The sequence below is a fragment of the Lipomyces arxii genome (genome assembly GCF_038497795.1).
Source record: "Lipomyces arxii strain Phaff 12-163 unplaced genomic scaffold V1512scaffold_3, whole genome shotgun sequence".
NCBI classification, from domain to species: domain Eukaryota; kingdom Fungi; phylum Ascomycota; class Lipomycetes; order Lipomycetales; family Lipomycetaceae; genus Lipomyces; species Lipomyces arxii.
The window spans coordinates 624,811-641,262 of NW_027117702.1; the positions used below are offsets into that span (position 1 = coordinate 624,811).

At 44.0% G+C, this 16,452-nt stretch overlaps 6 protein-coding genes across 6 annotated transcripts; 1 reads left to right on the plus strand and 5 right to left on the minus strand.

Annotated features, from left to right (window-relative positions):
- Nucleotides 1–1,197: 1,197 nt before the first annotated feature.
- Nucleotides 1,198–4,832, minus strand: V1512DRAFT_259389 (uncharacterized protein). The gene is made up of 2 exons (XM_066915632.1): nucleotides 3,525–4,832; nucleotides 1,198–3,472 (listed from the first exon to the last, which is right to left on the minus strand). Exons 1-2 carry the CDS (start codon nucleotides 4,711–4,713, stop codon nucleotides 1,470–1,472), a joined length of 3,192 nt encoding a protein of 1,063 aa, XP_066773126.1. The 5' UTR covers nucleotides 4,714–4,832; the 3' UTR covers nucleotides 1,198–1,469.
- A 452-nt stretch (nucleotides 4,833–5,284) lies between these two features.
- Nucleotides 5,285–8,025, plus strand: V1512DRAFT_285527 (ribonucleases P/MRP protein subunit POP1-domain-containing protein). The gene is made up of 7 exons (XM_066918055.1): nucleotides 5,285–5,463; nucleotides 5,515–5,605; nucleotides 5,652–6,576; nucleotides 6,626–6,714; nucleotides 6,767–6,998; nucleotides 7,053–7,688; nucleotides 7,742–8,025. The coding sequence occupies exons 1-7, from the start codon at nucleotides 5,325–5,327 to the stop codon at nucleotides 7,949–7,951; spliced, it is 2,322 nt and encodes a 773-aa protein (XP_066773127.1). The 5' UTR covers nucleotides 5,285–5,324; the 3' UTR covers nucleotides 7,952–8,025.
- V1512DRAFT_246273 (uncharacterized protein) lies at nucleotides 7,976–8,620 on the minus strand (the record flags this gene model as incomplete). The annotated part of the gene is made up of 3 exons (XM_066914420.1): nucleotides 7,976–8,016; nucleotides 8,063–8,120; nucleotides 8,171–8,620. 3 exons carry the CDS (start codon nucleotides 8,618–8,620, stop codon nucleotides 7,976–7,978), a joined length of 549 nt encoding a protein of 182 aa, XP_066773128.1.
- Nucleotides 8,621–11,044: 2,424 nt separating this feature from the next.
- On the minus strand, nucleotides 11,045–11,531 carry V1512DRAFT_259396 (40S ribosomal protein eS30). Its single transcript, XM_066915633.1, has 3 exons — nucleotides 11,471–11,531; nucleotides 11,353–11,410; nucleotides 11,045–11,298 (listed from the first exon to the last, which is right to left on the minus strand). Exons 1-3 carry the CDS (start codon nucleotides 11,471–11,473, stop codon nucleotides 11,168–11,170), a joined length of 192 nt encoding a protein of 63 aa, XP_066773129.1. The 5' UTR covers nucleotides 11,474–11,531; the 3' UTR covers nucleotides 11,045–11,167.
- Nucleotides 11,532–11,823: 292 nt separating this feature from the next.
- On the minus strand, nucleotides 11,824–13,635 carry V1512DRAFT_289897 (uncharacterized protein). Its single transcript, XM_066918195.1, has 2 exons — nucleotides 13,339–13,635; nucleotides 11,824–13,284 (listed from the first exon to the last, which is right to left on the minus strand). The coding sequence occupies exons 1-2, from the start codon at nucleotides 13,492–13,494 to the stop codon at nucleotides 11,860–11,862; spliced, it is 1,581 nt and encodes a 526-aa protein (XP_066773130.1). The 5' UTR covers nucleotides 13,495–13,635; the 3' UTR covers nucleotides 11,824–11,859.
- Nucleotides 13,636–13,684: 49 nt separating this feature from the next.
- On the minus strand, nucleotides 13,685–16,108 carry V1512DRAFT_289898 (uncharacterized protein). Its single transcript, XM_066918196.1, has 3 exons — nucleotides 15,671–16,108; nucleotides 14,832–15,621; nucleotides 13,685–14,785 (listed from the first exon to the last, which is right to left on the minus strand). The coding sequence occupies exons 1-3, from the start codon at nucleotides 15,895–15,897 to the stop codon at nucleotides 13,727–13,729; spliced, it is 2,076 nt and encodes a 691-aa protein (XP_066773131.1). The 5' UTR covers nucleotides 15,898–16,108; the 3' UTR covers nucleotides 13,685–13,726.
- Nucleotides 16,109–16,452: the final 344 nt, after the last annotated feature.

A 16,452-nucleotide genomic window follows, 5' to 3' on the forward strand; every position in this document is an offset into this window, starting at 1 on the left:
CCGATAGAGGGGTACGACTATTCAATGGCGTGGCGTGCGGCTCATTTACCTCGTTTATTTGGGTCTTTTTGTCTGATGTTTAAACTTATGAGTGTTTTTTTTTTTTTTTTTTTGGCTTAAACCCAACCAAATTTCAATAATTTAATCGCTAATTTTACTGTAACCAATTTTATATTATTTAAATAGTATTCTATATAGCTTATATAATACATACTTTCAGAGTTATGTAGGGGAATGGAATTGAACCGAGGCCGGTGGCTTGCCGCTAATGCCGCCCAGTCTTGCCATCTCGGTCCGTTACTGTCGATCGACAAAACCCGATCCACATCACCACTACATCATTCCGTAATTTGCACTTAATATGGATATATATATATAAATTATAATTGTGTATAAATAGTATGGAGATAATTATACGTATAAGCAGAAATTTCGTTCAATTTATTACTAATAATGCATGGGGTAGTAAACATTATATACTCCAAAGCGCAGGGACCTGCCGAATTAGGAACTTGCGATTTGTTGCTTTTTTCATGTGACAAAGGTCATACTTTCCTACTGTACACACACTATACTTTATACATATATGTGGCAACTCAAAACTGCACTAAATTCCTTTAAAGCACGATCCTTCTTCATTTTATTACTTCTTCGAATCATTATAATACCAATTAATACTAATTATGAATAATATATAAATCCTGCGGTATATTATATATGTAATAATACTATTCCCGTTGTACCTTAAGATGAGGCAGCGCTTATGCATGTCTCAGAAATAAAAACCTAATCTACCCGGCCCGCTACATTACTAGATTAAGGTTTATATGTAGCACCCACCGAAACCTTATTGTGCTGTTCATGTTTCGCACTTACCGCCAGCCTTGGCCCGCGCCTAGCTTGCCCTCGCGTCCGTTCACACTTTTGACCCAGGTCAGAAAACCTTCCATAAGAATGGAAACCAGCGTGCTCTTATTTACTACGCAAATCTCAAAACTTCGCTGGTAATTTAGCCTGTTCGCCGATGGCCCCTGAATGCAATAAAATCATACTTTACCCTAACCAGAAACCTTATTATGCGCTGTGCGCCCTCTTACGGCCCGTTAATAAATAAGCACTTTCTGGTTTAAATAAAACATTAATTCTGCACGTTACTATTGGCTTGAATAAATGCTAGTCACAAAACCCTTACAAACCTTTCTATATAAACCGATAATTAACACTTTATTATTCAAATACAAAGACCAATAAAAAAAAAAAAAAGAGATTTTACGCGAGTAGTTGCAACTCTCATATTTCATGTTAATTGCTACCTCACCTTATTATCCTATGTTGTAACGCTGGACCAAAAAATAGAATAAGATGAGAGCAAAAGTTGCAACTACAATGAAAAAATGAAAGTTGCAAATCTCGCATGAAACCCCTTATTAAACAAACAAATAAAATCTACCCCGCAACACCCTCTACCTCTATATCGTATAATCCTCCTCAACAAACAAGTACTCGCTGTCGTACAAATCTACCTCCCTCCACACCTCGACAAGCCCGTTACCGGCTTTGGTCACTGCTGCCCATGCAGGCCGGTAATGATCAAGCTCGTCGAGCGCTGGAATCTCGCCGTTGTCCCACTCGGCGTACTGACATCCAACATACACTTTCAAGTACTCCATCACTGCCTCGTCTTCAGACATGTCTTCCTTCTCCTTCCACATTAACGAGACAATAAATGGTGAGTACCAGTCGAGCTTGAACATTGAGATCTTGTCAATTCCATCTTCCCACACAATCGGCTCAGTGAAATTGTACGAAGTCGTGTTCGTGCTCACTGCCGCACTCGTCACTACGTACTTCCCAAACGAGACCTCTTGTGCGCGCACAAAACTGTCGTTCCCGTATTTGCTGCTGTTCCACGGTGCATATCCACTAAATTGGAATGGCTCAAACGGCGGCGTGAACTGCATTACGCACGAACGACTGTTGTTGACAAAAATCTTCACAGTTGCGTTAAACATATATGGCTCCTCATCCTCGTCGTCGGCAACGTCCCGCTTTTCCAAAATAATCTCGTCTTCAAACCCGTACGCATCACTCATGTAGTTCGTTGGCATAGCGGTCGCGGTCGCGATAGTGGTCGCAGTCTCAGTCGCGAATATGCCTGAAGTCATGGTGGTGTAAGTAAAGTCGTCCGTGAAGTTGTAAGTTGAATTGTACATCGTCACATTCAGCCAATCGTATGGATAGCCGTAAGTCACGTTGGGATACAGTCCGGGGTACTGACAGATCTGCACACCTCTCTTGTTAATACTGGGCTTACAGTACACATCATAGTGAGAGTAATTTTTCACACTTGGCAGATCTTCCACGATGTTGTATACGTATGGCTCTAACCCGGTCACTGTCACAACCGCACCGGCATCCATGTTATCCAAGTCGACTTGCTGGATAAACGAAACCTTTAACGGATCCTTGGCAGAGAATGCAAACAAGAAACAGGACGCAATGTAGGTGCCAATAAAAGTCAGTAGTAACACAAACGGAACGACATGATGTACTCGGTGTACAAACGGCAAAATAGGATACATCAAAATGATGATGAAAACAAATAGACTCAAGTAGACATTGTAAAGCGCCGGACCTCCTTCTTGCAAAGTCTGTTGAACAGCGTTCAAAGCCAAAAATCCAACCTGTGACGTCAAGAACACCGAGAACGGGACCAAGATCAAAAACTCGAGCAACCATGCGAAATCAATTCGGTGCTCAAGCTTTTTGGCAAATCGAACCTGCTGCTCACTCGCACTCTCGCCAAGCAATGGCGAGTCTTCTTCGTCTTCATCTTCGTCGTCATCATCAGTGTGCTCGTTCTGCGGAGAAATGTGGTCAGTATCTTCGTCATGTGCTTGCATGTAGTGCTGCTCTGAACCTGATCCAATCACTTCTGCACGCGCCATAAAGTACATCGGGGCAGCAGGCTCAAAGTACAGTGAGATTATGTCGAGTAAGAGCGCAAATGAGACCCCAATGAAGTTGAATGTGATCCAGTACAGCCCAGTACCAGACATACGATTTTCCTCTACATTCGCGTAAACCAGAACGACCCACCACAAGAAAAATAGCTCAATCAAAACCTTAAATTTCTGGTGTCTGACCGGGTATAATCTGTGAGCAGCCGCCAAGAAAAACCAGTTCAACACGAAGTACAGTGAAGCAAGTGCGATGAATGGCAGACCGACATGACTATAAATTATCAAACCATTGGCGTAACGGAGTCCGACAAGAACTCCAAACAGGATGGCAGTCGACAAAATGATAGCCAAAGGGAATCGACCCCAGCCACGCTTACCCATGTTCAATTTACGTGACTTGGCAAGCCCGAATAAAAGTAGAAATAAAATGATCGGCGAAACAACCAACATAACAGTATCAACGATGAAAAATGTCTGAACTGGTGCGACAAACAAAGCCGATCCAAAAACTGCATTGCATTATTAGTATAAACCTTGGTGCCCATCAAAATCATTACTTACGATCAAAGAATACAGGTTTGCTTTTGGACGAGTTGTCAAGGTCTGGATCATTGGCCATTGAATCTACAGTCTCGATCGAGGTCGTGAGCATGTGCTCGACGCTTCCTCGCGTTGTTCCCTGAATGCTGTCTCCTTTAGTGTGATAAACTGATCGAGGAGTGTAAAATGCGACGTCCATTCCACGCAATCCATGGTTCTCATAAGCACGATAATCTGTTTCTGATCTGATGACACCATGCTCAAAGCCTTCTTGCATCAACGAATTGGCGTGAGGAGTACTGGCAGCTGAATAGTGATCTGCAACACCGTAGTCTGAAGCACGAAACAAAATTGATCGCCCACCAGCACCAGTACCTTCAAGATTGTAAAACGTGGAAGGCATAGCTGACCAAGGATGAAAGAAAAAAGCTTCCGCACCGTACAGTCCAAACTCTTCGGCATTATTAAACAGGAAAATGACAGTTCGTAACGGAGGCTGATCAACATAGGCGTATCGTTCCAACATTGCAAGCATTGTGACCACTCCGGTGCCATCATCGGTTGTGCCATAAGCAGTCGGGACACTATCGAAATGAGAAGACACCAAAACAGCAGAAAGCGTAGGGTCTGAGCCTTTAACTTTAACGAGAATGTTGTTTGATTCGTAGTAAATAATTTTTCCTGACGGAGCTGACGCATTCCACAAATCGCTTTGACGAAATGTGACGTTGTTGCCGTAATCATTTTCAACTTCGATTCTGCCTGGCTGAGATTTGTAGTAGATTTCATATGTGCGGTTGAGGATATAATCGTGGACGTAGTTGTTTGCGTGTGAATTGTATGGATGCATATACTTTGAGATTACTTGCAAATCATACCATGCCGATTCAACCTGCGGAGAATAAGACCCAGGCGCTGCTGAAACAGCTGCAGCAGATTCTGTTTGTGGGTTGGCGAACTGGATTACATAGGTTGTGATGAGAAGACTGGCATATGTTATGACAGTCAAGATAGTGACAGGAGCAACATTGAATCCAAACAAAGAGACTCCAAATTTGCGCATAGATGAAGGCGACCACCATCGTCGATGTTTCGTAACTGTGAACGCGGACCGGCGGTCATCTTGTGGACGATTCCAAAATCTGAAAGGTTTGTGCACAAAAGACGACGCCGACGAAATTGAAGGCGGTGATGTTGCACGAGCTGGCATCGTGAACGCAGGCACTGTTGCCTATATTATTTTGCTATGAAGAGTCTGATCAAGTGGCAATGCCAATGAGGGCTGAGTAGGGTATCTGTATGGAAGTGGTGGTGAAGAACGGTGTTGAGCGAAGGTGAATTGAAGTCTGAGACGAGCTTTTGCCGGTGGGGATAACACCTCGTAGCGCGATGGGCAATACACAACCCTAACCTTGTCAAGAGAAACTTTGATTAAAATTAGCTTGAACCTTATATAAATATATTTAAAGTTTTGCTGATAAGCCGCATTTAAATGTAGGGTTAATGCGGCTACATTGTGCCCTATGGCTTAGCCGGATTCGGAAATACTCTTCGCTATTTTATGCCCTTATTATTTATGTGCCTCATATGTATCAATACACATTTTACCAATATAGTCATTATAGCTTGTTCTGTTTGCTAGCTCAATAGACTTTTTTACTAATTAATTGACACACTGTACATGATTCCGGACTATATGCACTTCTGTATTACGGAGAGTAATAGGTGAGCCGCATAGCGCCGCACCTCACCGAAACTCATATTTTTTGTTTCTCTCAGGTAGACCAATTCTTAATTCAGCATCTTCGTCAACAGCACGCAATGCCTCCAAAAGCACAATCTAGTGCTGTTGCTGGTACCTCTTCAAAAAGACCAGCCGATGACTTGCACGATAAAAATGCACCAAAACGCGCACGAACGCTTAATGCGAGAACTATTCTTGCTCAATCGTCTGAAGCTGGTATGCCTATTTCGATCTAATGTTGGAAGCTTTTAAAACTCACATAAATAGGTCTTAAAAATGGACACCTTGATGTTGGCACATTTGTTGCTTCTCGGAAGTTTGAGATTCAACAATTGGCTGCATCTATGAAGAAATCAAAGTATTTCTAGTTATTGACTCCTCTGTTTCGACTAACTCGCGTCTAGATCAATCCAAAAGCAGCAGACGTTCCAAGCAGTTCCGAGATCTCTTCGTCGTAGAGCAGCAAGTCATCATACTAAGTTTCTGCCGCCGCGGTTTCGCGCACAAGCAATCAAAGAGATGCGAGCGTCCGGTGTTGAACTTGCACCAAAAAAGCGACAGCGCATTACGCGACTGCATCTTAGGCGTGAAACAGCAAACAAGCTCAGGGAATTTGCGCGCAGAAGCCACGCGTACCATCAGGCACGAAAGCGTTCGAACTTTCCTGTCGGGATCAATGAGCTGGCAAGCAAGGTAGTTATGGAGCACAAGTATAAACGAAGACAGAAAGATAAGACTTGGCTACCAACTCATCTGTGGAATGCCAAACGGGCACATTTTGTCCAAAAGTGGGGATACGCAATTCCTTCACACCCAAACGAAAAGGTCTTCAGACCTACACATCGCCATAGTCAACATAGCGGCTGCGTCATTTTTGACACAACATATTACTCGACAATGGTTTTACAGGGCGATATATTCAAAGTACCTTCTATCCTTGAGTTTATCATGGGGGAAAGAGTGACCGCAAAATCGTATTTAATTGGTGATCGCGCTTTTGAAGGTGCAGTCAATAGCGAGTTTCAATTCTTTGATCGTCAGCGCACAATGCCGGCCAATATGGGCGAAATTCTGGTGTACCAAGAGCCGCCTCTGAATGAAAGCTCAAAAGCTCGTGCAATGATCAGAGTGCACCCATCAATTTTCAAGTCGACCTGGGACGCACTGATGAAGCACACCGAAGAAAATAATAAAGAGAATCCAGATATGCTGGTGGAGCTTCTAGACTATCGTTACGCGGTTGGATCAATCGACGTCTTTGGAGGAAAAGCGTTGAAAATTCTAGGTCACAACTTGCGAGTGATGTCTGGTCAGAGATCCAATATCAAGGTGCGTTGTTCTCTACTTCTCTTTTTATCTGTGTCCAACAAATTTCTAGGCTTGGCATACTGCTATTGCAAGAGAAAATCCCACCTCACTTCCCAGAGGGAGTGTGATTCCGATTAATTTGTATGATCCGCGCACTTAGTACGTCAATTCCCTATGTTTCTGGCATAGACAAAGACTGACATTTATCAAGCTCAGTTAGCTCAAAAGAGCGCAGTAGATCTAATTGGAAACACGATCCTTACCAAAGCCGGGAAGCAATTACAAATGTACTCAGCAGATCAGGCGCGGGAGCAAAAACCACTCTATTTGAGCCTGATGGCCGACGTATCAAGGTTGAGCACAATACTCTTGCACATATCAGACTCAAACAGCGCAAGGCATTCCGGTCGCGAACCAGAGTTCAGACCAAGGACAAGTCATTTGTACGTCAAGTCTCCAAGTAGAATTGTATGGTGTATGCTAACGGCTGTGCTTAGTTCAGAAGGGCATTGTTTTCGTTACAGGACGACGTCGCAATCCCAGCTCTGGTGATCAGACGAGCGAACGGTGGGCTTACGATAATGCTTCCAATTCAATGGGTTGCCATTTTTTACAAAAAATTAATTATTCCGTCTTACTCCATGTTTGGCGGTCTTGATCAGTATGCTCAGATTTTAGCTGAAAACAAGCTGCCGTGCTTCCCAATTGACTACCCCGGTACTGAGGCTGGACGAACAGAGGCCAAAGAACGTGCGGAGGTAGAACGGGAAGCTTGGAAACGTCGACCACGGAGTAAGAAGATGAATTACGATGCGCTGGATCTCAAGAATGGTGACAAAAAGGGCGAAGTTGGTGACCCGTTCACCTGCGACTGGGACTACTTGCTTAAAACCGACCCGAGCCAACCGGACCAGACGCCTTGGATGCTACATAGATTTGAAGCGTTTCTCAGACCTCGGGACGAACTGGTTGCCACGACCTTTATCGCAAAGGCTCTCTTTACTGTTCAGCTCACTATGGTTGGACGTGGTCGGCCGCTAGCGAACGCGCGAGTGTATTGGATTCCGCAGAAGAGTCGGAGACGATGGATGAAGACTAAATCTGACCGGACAATTGTGCCGGAGTCGCGAGACGTAAGTTTGCATCCTTTCAAAGATGTGTTTGGAAAGCTACTGACATGGAGTAGTACCCTGTATGCCCCAAAGCAGAAAATTTAATGGGATTTGTAACTTCAGGTGGGTTCAATTTAAAAGACGGCAAAGGCACTGCGATTGCAAGTTTATCATGGGCCAGAGTCGATCAGGGGTGTGGGTTCCAGATCAGGTATTGCATTGTTCGCAACGTGGGCGATACGGTCGGTCGACTAGCGTTCTACACCCCGGTACCGCCGCTATAAGGCTTCATTTGTAGAATAATAGTATTAATGAATGTCATGAATAACGGCCAACACAAATCTTGAGTCTGTGAGAAGAGTTAGAAAGCGTAGGTTTACAATTAAGGCACTTACCAGGCACAATCATAAGTTCGTGCTGTTTTGTTCGTAAACGCAATAATTTCAGATCGTCCTGTTGCTAGGTCAGAGCAAACTCAATAAACTAAACACATTGTTTTATACTTCTTCCTCAAAGAACTGGGTCGAGACTTTATTCGCGGCCTGCACAAACTCGACACACAACGCCGCATATTTCGACACCAACTCATTCTCGCTCTCAGTTTCGGGCTCATTGTTGTCATCCGTTTGGGCCGCTCGGCCGCTAATCACACCACCCCCCTCGGTATCAATCATTGACGACCTGACGATCTTGTTTTCTGCCATATCCACAACAATAATGCCGCGCACGTTGTGCTTTGCGCTAATCCGTGTTACTATAGCGTCAATCTCGTTCTCAACTGTCGGATCAACAGGCAGGCTTGGCCGTCTGTGCCGTCTGCGTGACGAGGGACTGGAGGGCACAGGCTGAGAAGCTCGTGTCGGAGAAAGAGATCCCGAACGGCGAGCGGGTGAAAATAAAGAGCCGGTTGAGGCCGCAGTAGCAACTGTTGCCGCGCGCATTATTGGAGCCATGTTTGCCTTTGGGTTGTAAGTTATTTGTATTCTGATGGACTTTTGTCGCTAGTGTGAGTGAAGTTGAGTTTCCTGCAGCTAGAAATCAGGGGTCGATGGACGCCATTTTGACAGGCGATGCCTTACATGAGGGATAGGGTTATGGGCAAGTTATGAGCGACAGCTTTATATTAACTATGTGAGTAGATGTTGCAAGTATTCCATTCTCGTCGTTCAAGATAACTATGTTATATTTATGGACAATGCATTGAAATAACCGCCAGGCAACTAGAGGAAGTTAGTAGTTGTAATGCGGTGCAGTAAATAGTATGATTGAGTGTAAATTAGTGGAAAGTATGCACCAATACGCTTAGCTCTGCATGATAGATAAAGGCATTGGACTTGAGTGGTTAGCAACAGTACTTTTAGCAAATAAATAAAGAGACAATTCAAGCATTTGGATTACTGCTTACTGGTCAGCACAATTGAGTGTGAACTCCCACATGTACTAGCCAGCTAAAGACTGTGCACCGCGGTCGGTAGTTTCAGTGAACCACGAATAATTTGGCTACTATGGCCTATTTTTGTACTAAGAGCTATCTCAGAAAGCTGTGCAGACAAATGTGGTTCTATTTCAATTCCTTTACTAGTGACATCGCACCTGGTCAACAATTGTGATTAACTTGATCCGGTGGATTTAGAGCCGTCACAAGATAGAAACGTGTTAGTCTGCAATTACTGTCCAGCGAATCTCTTTCTACTCGTATTTTCTTGCTAGACTCAAGGCATAGGAAGAATCTCTCTACTTTCTCAACTGTTCTGTGCATTATTTATGACAATCTCAAAAATCAGCAGCAAAGCGCATGTAGCCTGTTTATTTCAATGGTTCATTCACAAGCTTGAGAATTTAGCTGGACTTCATCATTGATTATATTTAAGCATCGACGCTTGCAAGTACATCTCCATATAACCAGTAGATGTAACAACGCGAAGCGAGATGAGTTGCACCGGATACGCATCTGCTGGAAAAAAATGTTCTGCATATGTGCCCGTAGTAGAGAAAAGTACAGCAGCAAACCAAAAAAAAATTAGTTATAAAGTGGAGATTCAGAAGAAAGACAGGGGAGGAAGGCAGGAACGCGGGAGAGGCAACAGATTTAGTATATTTCAAGGTGGGAGTGACGTGTATGGCAATCTCGGGTCACTCGTCGGTTTGGCAAACTTGACCGTCAAGAAAGAAAAAATGGCACTACTAAACCGTTGATTAAAACATCTACTTTGAATTCTGTTTGACTTTGGCTCTTCGCGATTTAGCCAGGTGGTTTGAAGTTCAACGCGCTGGCATCCTGGCACGTGATGAGAGTTACTACATCTGGTTATCCTAACACTTTACCCCACATTGGCCTGCAGCCAGGACACCTCGTTTATGCGCCATTTGTAGATCATCAACTCGTCTGGGATTGCCAGAATGTTATATTCACTCAAGTATATTTGAGTTTGATACATTCGACATGACTCACGCATCTCTGATCATTTATTTCTCACTCGACTCGGCTCGCTTGCAGCGTGAGACAAATTTCACGCACAAACGCATAAGCTTTTCAACAAGACTTAATTTTCACGTAAATGCACTTTTATTGTTCTGATCATGTTGCGAAGACACGGACGCGCCTTAATCAGTTGCACTCAAAAAGAGGTGTATGCGGGCACCCAGGGCATCCAAATTTGCAGCTCTTAATCAGCACCGCAATAGTCAAGCATCAGAAGTCTCTGTAATGAAATATTTTGATGAAAGCTCTGGGTCAAGCGTGATTATAAAATCCTTTAAGGCGTGGAAGATTTATTGTGCTATGAGAAATGATGAATTTGCATGCTACTTTTGTCATTACAAGAAATGTAAAACGAGACTTCAAATGGAAGCTGCTGATGAAGACAACACAATACTGTACCTTAACACATCAGTTTTGTAAGAACTCCGCCATGTGGAAGAGCTTCCAAGATACAGCTCTACTGAATTGTCATATTTGACCGAACTGAGCCTTACGCGTGATCAAGGCATGACCAGCGAAATCGAATGAAAGAGACTGAACTTCATTAATGGATTACAAGCTTGCTGTTCCCACAGTATGTCGGCATAACATACCCTTATAGAAAACTCGTTATATTGACGTCTGGCGCCACGGCCCTCGACTGTCTTTCCGTTCTACAACAACATCTCACATGTTCTCAATCCTTGGTCTTTTAAATCTAATATTTAGCACAAGTATGGTAATTTAATACAGCCACTGAATGGCCGTCACGTAAAAGAATTTGGTTTTCTATGCGTATTTACAACTCGTGCACATGAGCAGAAGTTACAGAGCACGACCTCGCGAGTCAAGTCCCATGTTTGTAATGTACTATCGAAATCTCCTTTGCAAGAGTTTCATTCTAGGCGAATCAGGGTCGCTGAACAAACACATTTATTTTTATGTCTTCCAAACTTGAATGTGTATTGACAAATATGAAGTTATTTTTGCATTGTAACTATCCTATCCTTAATTATATATAAACATGTAGTTGTCGAATTTAAGAGGAGTTTGGTGTGGGGTTCATTTTTCGTCGGCCACCAGTCAAAGTGACGTTAACAAAGCGTCTGTTGTACAAGATGCGCTTGCGTGCGCGTCCTTTAGGAGTCTTTTTCTTCTCCTGCTTGTCGACTATCTCCAGTTAACACAACTGTGTTCATTCACTCTTCTTTGAAAGATACGTACCCTTAGGAGTCTGCGACTTGACCTTACCAGCACGGGCGAGCGATCCGTGAACTTTTCCCTATAGAAAAACAATTAATTCCTTTGATCTTAAACTATTCATTTTATTGTTAAATCTTACCATTTTGACTTATTCTTAAAGATTAGTAAAAATGACAATTGTGAACAAAGTCGAATTGGACGTGGCGCCAAAAGACGATCTCACGCAACTGAGCAGTTGCGCAACTCCGGCCGCAGAAGCCGGGTCGTGACTGCGTTTTCGATTTGCTTCCAAAATTTATCATCAGATAATTACAAAGCCTTCGGTGATAGGGTTTAGAATGGTGCGACAGGGTAATCTAAACTTTCTGCCGCATAAGCCTCACGCGGCTCGTTTCCTTGTTCTCGCTCGACGCGACACAAAATTTATTGTCAGTTTAGTACAAATTACAAATTCGATAGCTTCAACGGCTGGACTCGACTCGGAATGTTTAGTTCTATGTATAAAATTAATATTAAGGGACAAAAGTATTAAGAAATTAGTTGAGGTTTAGAAGTGACAGCTACTGACGGCCGTTTGGATATTGATGGCTTGACGCTACCCCATCTCGAGACGGCATCCCGAACTGAAACGTTACCCAGTGTGGCTGCAGTTATAGGGTCAGGGTCTTGCATTTCTCGCGGGTCTACCTCAATGAGCTTGACTTTCGGCTGGGAAATTTGAGGTTTTGCTGGTTTTGCTGGCTTCTCGATTTGGCTGGCTCGTCGTGATGGCAAGATCGAGATGACTGGAGCTTCACGTGTGACGGTGCTTGGTGTTGGTTTCTGGACCGTGCGCGATGGCTGGTAACTAAAGTTCGATCGTCGGCCCGTCGTACTCGTAGAAGCGCCAACAACCGCAGCCGCTTTTTCTTTTGCCGGTGTTATTGCTACTGCTGTTGTTGTTGCTGCTGCTGTACTGACATCCACGCTTGTAGCCCGGGATCTTCTTAACTCCAATACTGGCGCTGATGCTGTAGTATGAGTTTTTGTGACCGCAGAAATAGCCGCAGGTTTTGGGCTGAGAATCGTCAGTGGCTTGTTGGAAACCTTGATTGTAGGTTTCGGGGCAATAGTCTTCACAAGCGATGCCGTCGAGTCCAGACTTGGTTTTGGTGTCAGTTTAAAAGACTCTTGCAACTTTGGCAATTCCACAGCTGGTTTCGGGCTCAACTTTGGTGTAACCTTCTCAAGCGACACCTTTGGTTTCGGCGTCAGTTTCGGTTTGTTCTCTCTGCCGTCTCCTGATTTCTCCGTAGATACAAAGCTCAACTTGTCTTTAATCGGCGTCGAACTTACTGGTACAGACAATGCTCGCTTTGTAAAAATTGGCTTAGAATCCAAGTCCGATTTCGGCTCGAACATCGTCCATACTGACGATATCGGTCTAGATGACGGCACAGGCTTTTCGCTCTCGAGTGTGGACACTGTATGTGCTTCACTCTCAACCACTTTCAAACTCAAATCTGATCCTCCCTTTCCAACCACGCTCTCCTTTGCGACCAATTCTGGTTTCTCCTCCAACTTTGGCATCTCTTGCGACTCCGGCTTTTCTTTTAGTCCAACTTCGTCTTTAAACTTAAGCTTGTCTTCTGCCTTAGAAACTCCAACATCTAACTTTTCGTCCAATTCTGGCATTGGTGCGTCCAAATTAATACTCTTAAACATTGTCGACACCGGTCGCGATCGCTCACCCAGCTTGACCGTCGCAAATTGGGGTTTGCTAGGCGGCTTTGGCTTGTCTCCAAACATCGCCATCCGCTCGCTTACACTCGCGCCCGCAGCAACACCAGAAATTTGTTTTAAACTCGGCTTCGGTGGCTTAGCAGGCCCAGCAACATGCACTGTAACTTCATCAACCGCCGGTGCTGCTGTAGGCAGCCGTCGTTTCGGTCCTCTGGCTCTTCCCTTCGTCATCTAAATTCCATTTAGCCGATGTCTCCCCTGCCTTCGTAGCAAGCAAGTACATACATGAACCAGTTTCACATCGTTCCCTGCTGATCGCCGCTTCGCACTAAGTGCATCGTCGACAGACCCAATCTTGCTTTCGTCTATATCGCCATCGCCACCACCCAATTTGCGTCTCATCATGGCCGCCAGCGCGGCATGCGGAGCACCCGACGCCATTCGTCCCCTGGTATTGTATTGCCGTGAGTCGTCGGCGGCCGAGGTATGAAAATGTGCAGGAGACGCTCTAATTGAGCGGACGCGGACTTGAAGATGATGGTGATTTGGTGCGCCGCCGAAGTTGAACAGGCAACCCAAACAATCTAAACCTTAATTTAACTCTACATATAGGCTGTTCGAACTTTGCACCTTAATAACCAAAAATATCAATTAAACTATTACGACCTTAAATTTAGCTAGAAACCGTTTTTGCGCTCTTGCGTAGACCATTCTGTGGTTCTGGTCCTTTAATCAAAACATTCTCTAACCATGAAGATTTATTTGGTGTCCACCGTTTACCGGTTGGAGACCGAGACGGTGATCGAACAAGAGATGTTGTCCGCGACAGTGGAGGTGAGCTTGGTGACAGTAGCCGGATTGGAGATATAGAGTTACCCTTTTCGTTTTTTTCGGCCCCATGATTTTCCTTATTTGCGTCTGGACTCCGGCTAATGAGATTCGTGTTGATGTCATCGTCCGAATTCAGAAACGACCGATGCGTGGGCGATGGCTTGAAATTTGAATCACCATATTGCGATAAAACGGTCGTTGCCTTTGCTGCGTCATACTTGCTTGTCAAATCGAGTTCTCGTGCGTTGAATCTGTCAGTCGCGGGTCTGACCATGCTTAACGATGACGACGTCCTGTGTAGAGATGGAGCGGGTCGTAATCTGATAGGCGATGGCGAGTGATCTGGTGAGCGTAGTAAAATTGATCGCCTGGTTGGCGTTGGCGGTGTACTTGGTTGTACCGTTGGCTCTTCTTGTTCTTGTTCCTGTTCATAACTATCGTCATTATCCTGTTCGTCTTCCTCTTCAACAGGTTTTTCAACCAAGTCATCATGTATTTGACCGCTTTGGCTTTTTGTTTCGACTGTGAACTTGCCAATATCATTTTGTCTTGGTGATCGCTGTAGAACGGAAGGCGCAGGCCGAAGACCGGCCATGGACAACCGTTTTGACTGAGGTGATGCACCGCCGTCGAGTTTGTGCATTGCGCTTTGCAGATAGGCTAACTTCGACGGACTTGGTGATCTGGTAGGGGAGTTTGACCTCGAGCTACTGTATCCATCTTCAGTTGAGGAGTTAGACATAAAGGACAGCCGTAAGTTTTCATCAGTAGTTGAATATGAGCCCATCGCGGAGTACCTGCCTTGACGAACTGGTGACACCGAATATCGACGTGACCTATCCGGAGATCGTTCGGGTGATAACGATGGTGACCTATACATCGTCGGACTTGCAGACAAACGCTGGGAAAAGTTAGCTGACAGAGTAGTGCAAATACATGCAACCTACCATCGAAGGTGAGGGGTGAAGGATTGAGGAGTTACGATTTGACGGAGATTTAAGAAATCTCGACAACCGCTCATCCTCACGCTCAGCCATGGCGGCATATTTTTCATCAATTTCTGGCTTTAAAGGTAGAGTGGATCCTGTCAGTGTGTCAAGTGCATTTCGTCTGTTCTGTTTGATGTTGTCTGTTTGGATTCTATCTGACTGGATTGTGTTGATTGTGTCTGTCTTGTTCGTGTCTAGTCGAACTGAGTCAGAATTTGTTATCTTCTGCTTAACGATTTCTGACTCTATAATACCTTGCTTGACTGCGTTTAATCTGACTAGATTTTGCTCCTTCAAGCTAATCGATTCATTTTGCTGCTTTTGTTGAGCTATTGCATCTTCTTTGGTATCTATTTGGGTATGAGGCATCAAAGAGGGTTTTTCCAAAGCAGGCTTTGCTGGCCGAGTAGAAGTAGAGGCCTTGTCAGTATGTTTAGGTGACAACGCGAGTATGTTTGCATCTGGAGACAATTTGATGTGAGTTGACCTGATATTGGCAACTGACTGTTCTAATGCTTCGAATTTCGATATTCTCTTTGCAAATGGAGAGTCTAAATTTCCACTAAGCACTGGAGTAGGTGAGGCTGGCTTAGACTGAATATCCGTCGTAGGAACTGAACGAGCTTGACAGTCTGGACGATTAGGAGAGGTTGGAGCAGATCTGGCGAGACGGCGAGCAAGTCTTGATTGTTTTGCTTTTTGAATTTCTTGCTCTAAATTATTTGATTTATCTGATTTGGCTGCATCACTATGGATGTCAGTACAATTACAAGTAGTATTATAATCAAAAATAATACTTCTTTAATTTTAAATCATTGAGATGCTTTAAGAATTCAGAAACATCATCAGACTGATCATCCATTGCTTCTTTTTGACGTATAAATTGAGTGATGTTTATACGATAGCTAGTAAATATTATAGATAAGAACAGATGAAGAGCAAGACGACAAAGGTAAACAAAAGAACAGACATGTACAGAATAGGGAAATTGTAAATAGAATAGATAAAGTTTAATGAGCCGCATAACGGGGAGACGATGATGGGATTATTCGTACCTTTTTTGTGTCGAAGTTCAAAGCGAAGCGTGTGTCAGGGTCAGACCCGACGAGCGCGCATAACAGATCTGCGCGTTGACAAGCTCTGACGTAATTAATTTTTAGTTTGAGCTCCAACGGCACGGAACCGTGATCTACATCTGCAAATCATTACCCTGCTTTTACGCCGGTTCGGTTGCTGTTCCGAAACTTCCCACATTCAAACCCCGAATCAAATTGCTAATTTGAAATACTAGTTTCACCTAAAAAAAAACAGAATGAATGAGCTATGACTAATAACACTACCTAATTTTTGAATCCAAAACTAATTAATCTTTTTATGATTGATAGATCTATGTAATCTATTTTTGTCATCATAAGTCCGACACTTCAGTTGACTTGAGTCGCCGATTTCATTTGTACCACAAACTGTCTCGGAACCTACCGTGGCTGTCACCATACAAGTTGTCCCGCGTATTTCCCATACAGGTCTCACATCTCCGGATTAGCATTCCCGTCAATTGGATTGACTGAACTGATAGAGA

What these genes read in the sequence shown, in the direction of transcription:
- V1512DRAFT_259389 (XM_066915632.1), bottom strand. Translation starts at nt 4,713, where the DNA reads ATGCCAGCTCGTGCAACATCACCGCCTTCAATTTCGTCGGCGTCGTCT. An exon ending in CAAACCTGTATTCTTTGATC is followed by an intron (nt 3,473 to 3,524) that starts GTAAGTAATGAT and finishes AATGCAATGCAG; the next exon opens with TTTTTGGATCGGCTTTGTTT.
- V1512DRAFT_285527 (XM_066918055.1), top strand. Translation starts at nt 5,325, where the DNA reads ATGCCTCCAAAAGCACAATCTAGTGCTGTTGCTGGTACCTCTTCAAAA. An exon ending in TGCTCAATCGTCTGAAGCTG is followed by an intron (nt 5,464 to 5,514) that starts GTATGCCTATTT and finishes TCACATAAATAG; the next exon opens with GTCTTAAAAATGGACACCTT. An exon ending in TTGTGCCGGAGTCGCGAGAC is followed by an intron (nt 7,689 to 7,741) that starts GTAAGTTTGCAT and finishes GACATGGAGTAG; the next exon opens with TACCCTGTATGCCCCAAAGC.
- V1512DRAFT_259396 (XM_066915633.1), bottom strand. An exon ending in CAAGTCGCAGACTCCTAAGG is followed by an intron (nt 11,299 to 11,352) that starts GTACGTATCTTT and finishes AACTGGAGATAG; the next exon opens with TCGACAAGCAGGAGAAGAAA.
- V1512DRAFT_289897 (XM_066918195.1), bottom strand. Translation starts at nt 13,494, where the DNA reads ATGGCGTCGGGTGCTCCGCATGCCGCGCTGGCGGCCATGATGAGACGC. An exon ending in ACGATGTGAAACTGGTTCAT is followed by an intron (nt 13,285 to 13,338) that starts GTATGTACTTGC and finishes AATGGAATTTAG; the next exon opens with ATGACGAAGGGAAGAGCCAG.
- V1512DRAFT_289898 (XM_066918196.1), bottom strand. Translation starts at nt 15,897, where the DNA reads ATGCGGCTCATTAAACTTTATCTATTCTATTTACAATTTCCCTATTCT. An exon ending in AATGATTTAAAATTAAAGAA is followed by an intron (nt 15,622 to 15,670) that starts GTATTATTTTTG and finishes TGACATCCATAG; the next exon opens with TGATGCAGCCAAATCAGATA. An exon ending in TTCACCCCTCACCTTCGATG is followed by an intron (nt 14,786 to 14,831) that starts GTAGGTTGCATG and finishes AACTTTTCCCAG; the next exon opens with CGTTTGTCTGCAAGTCCGAC.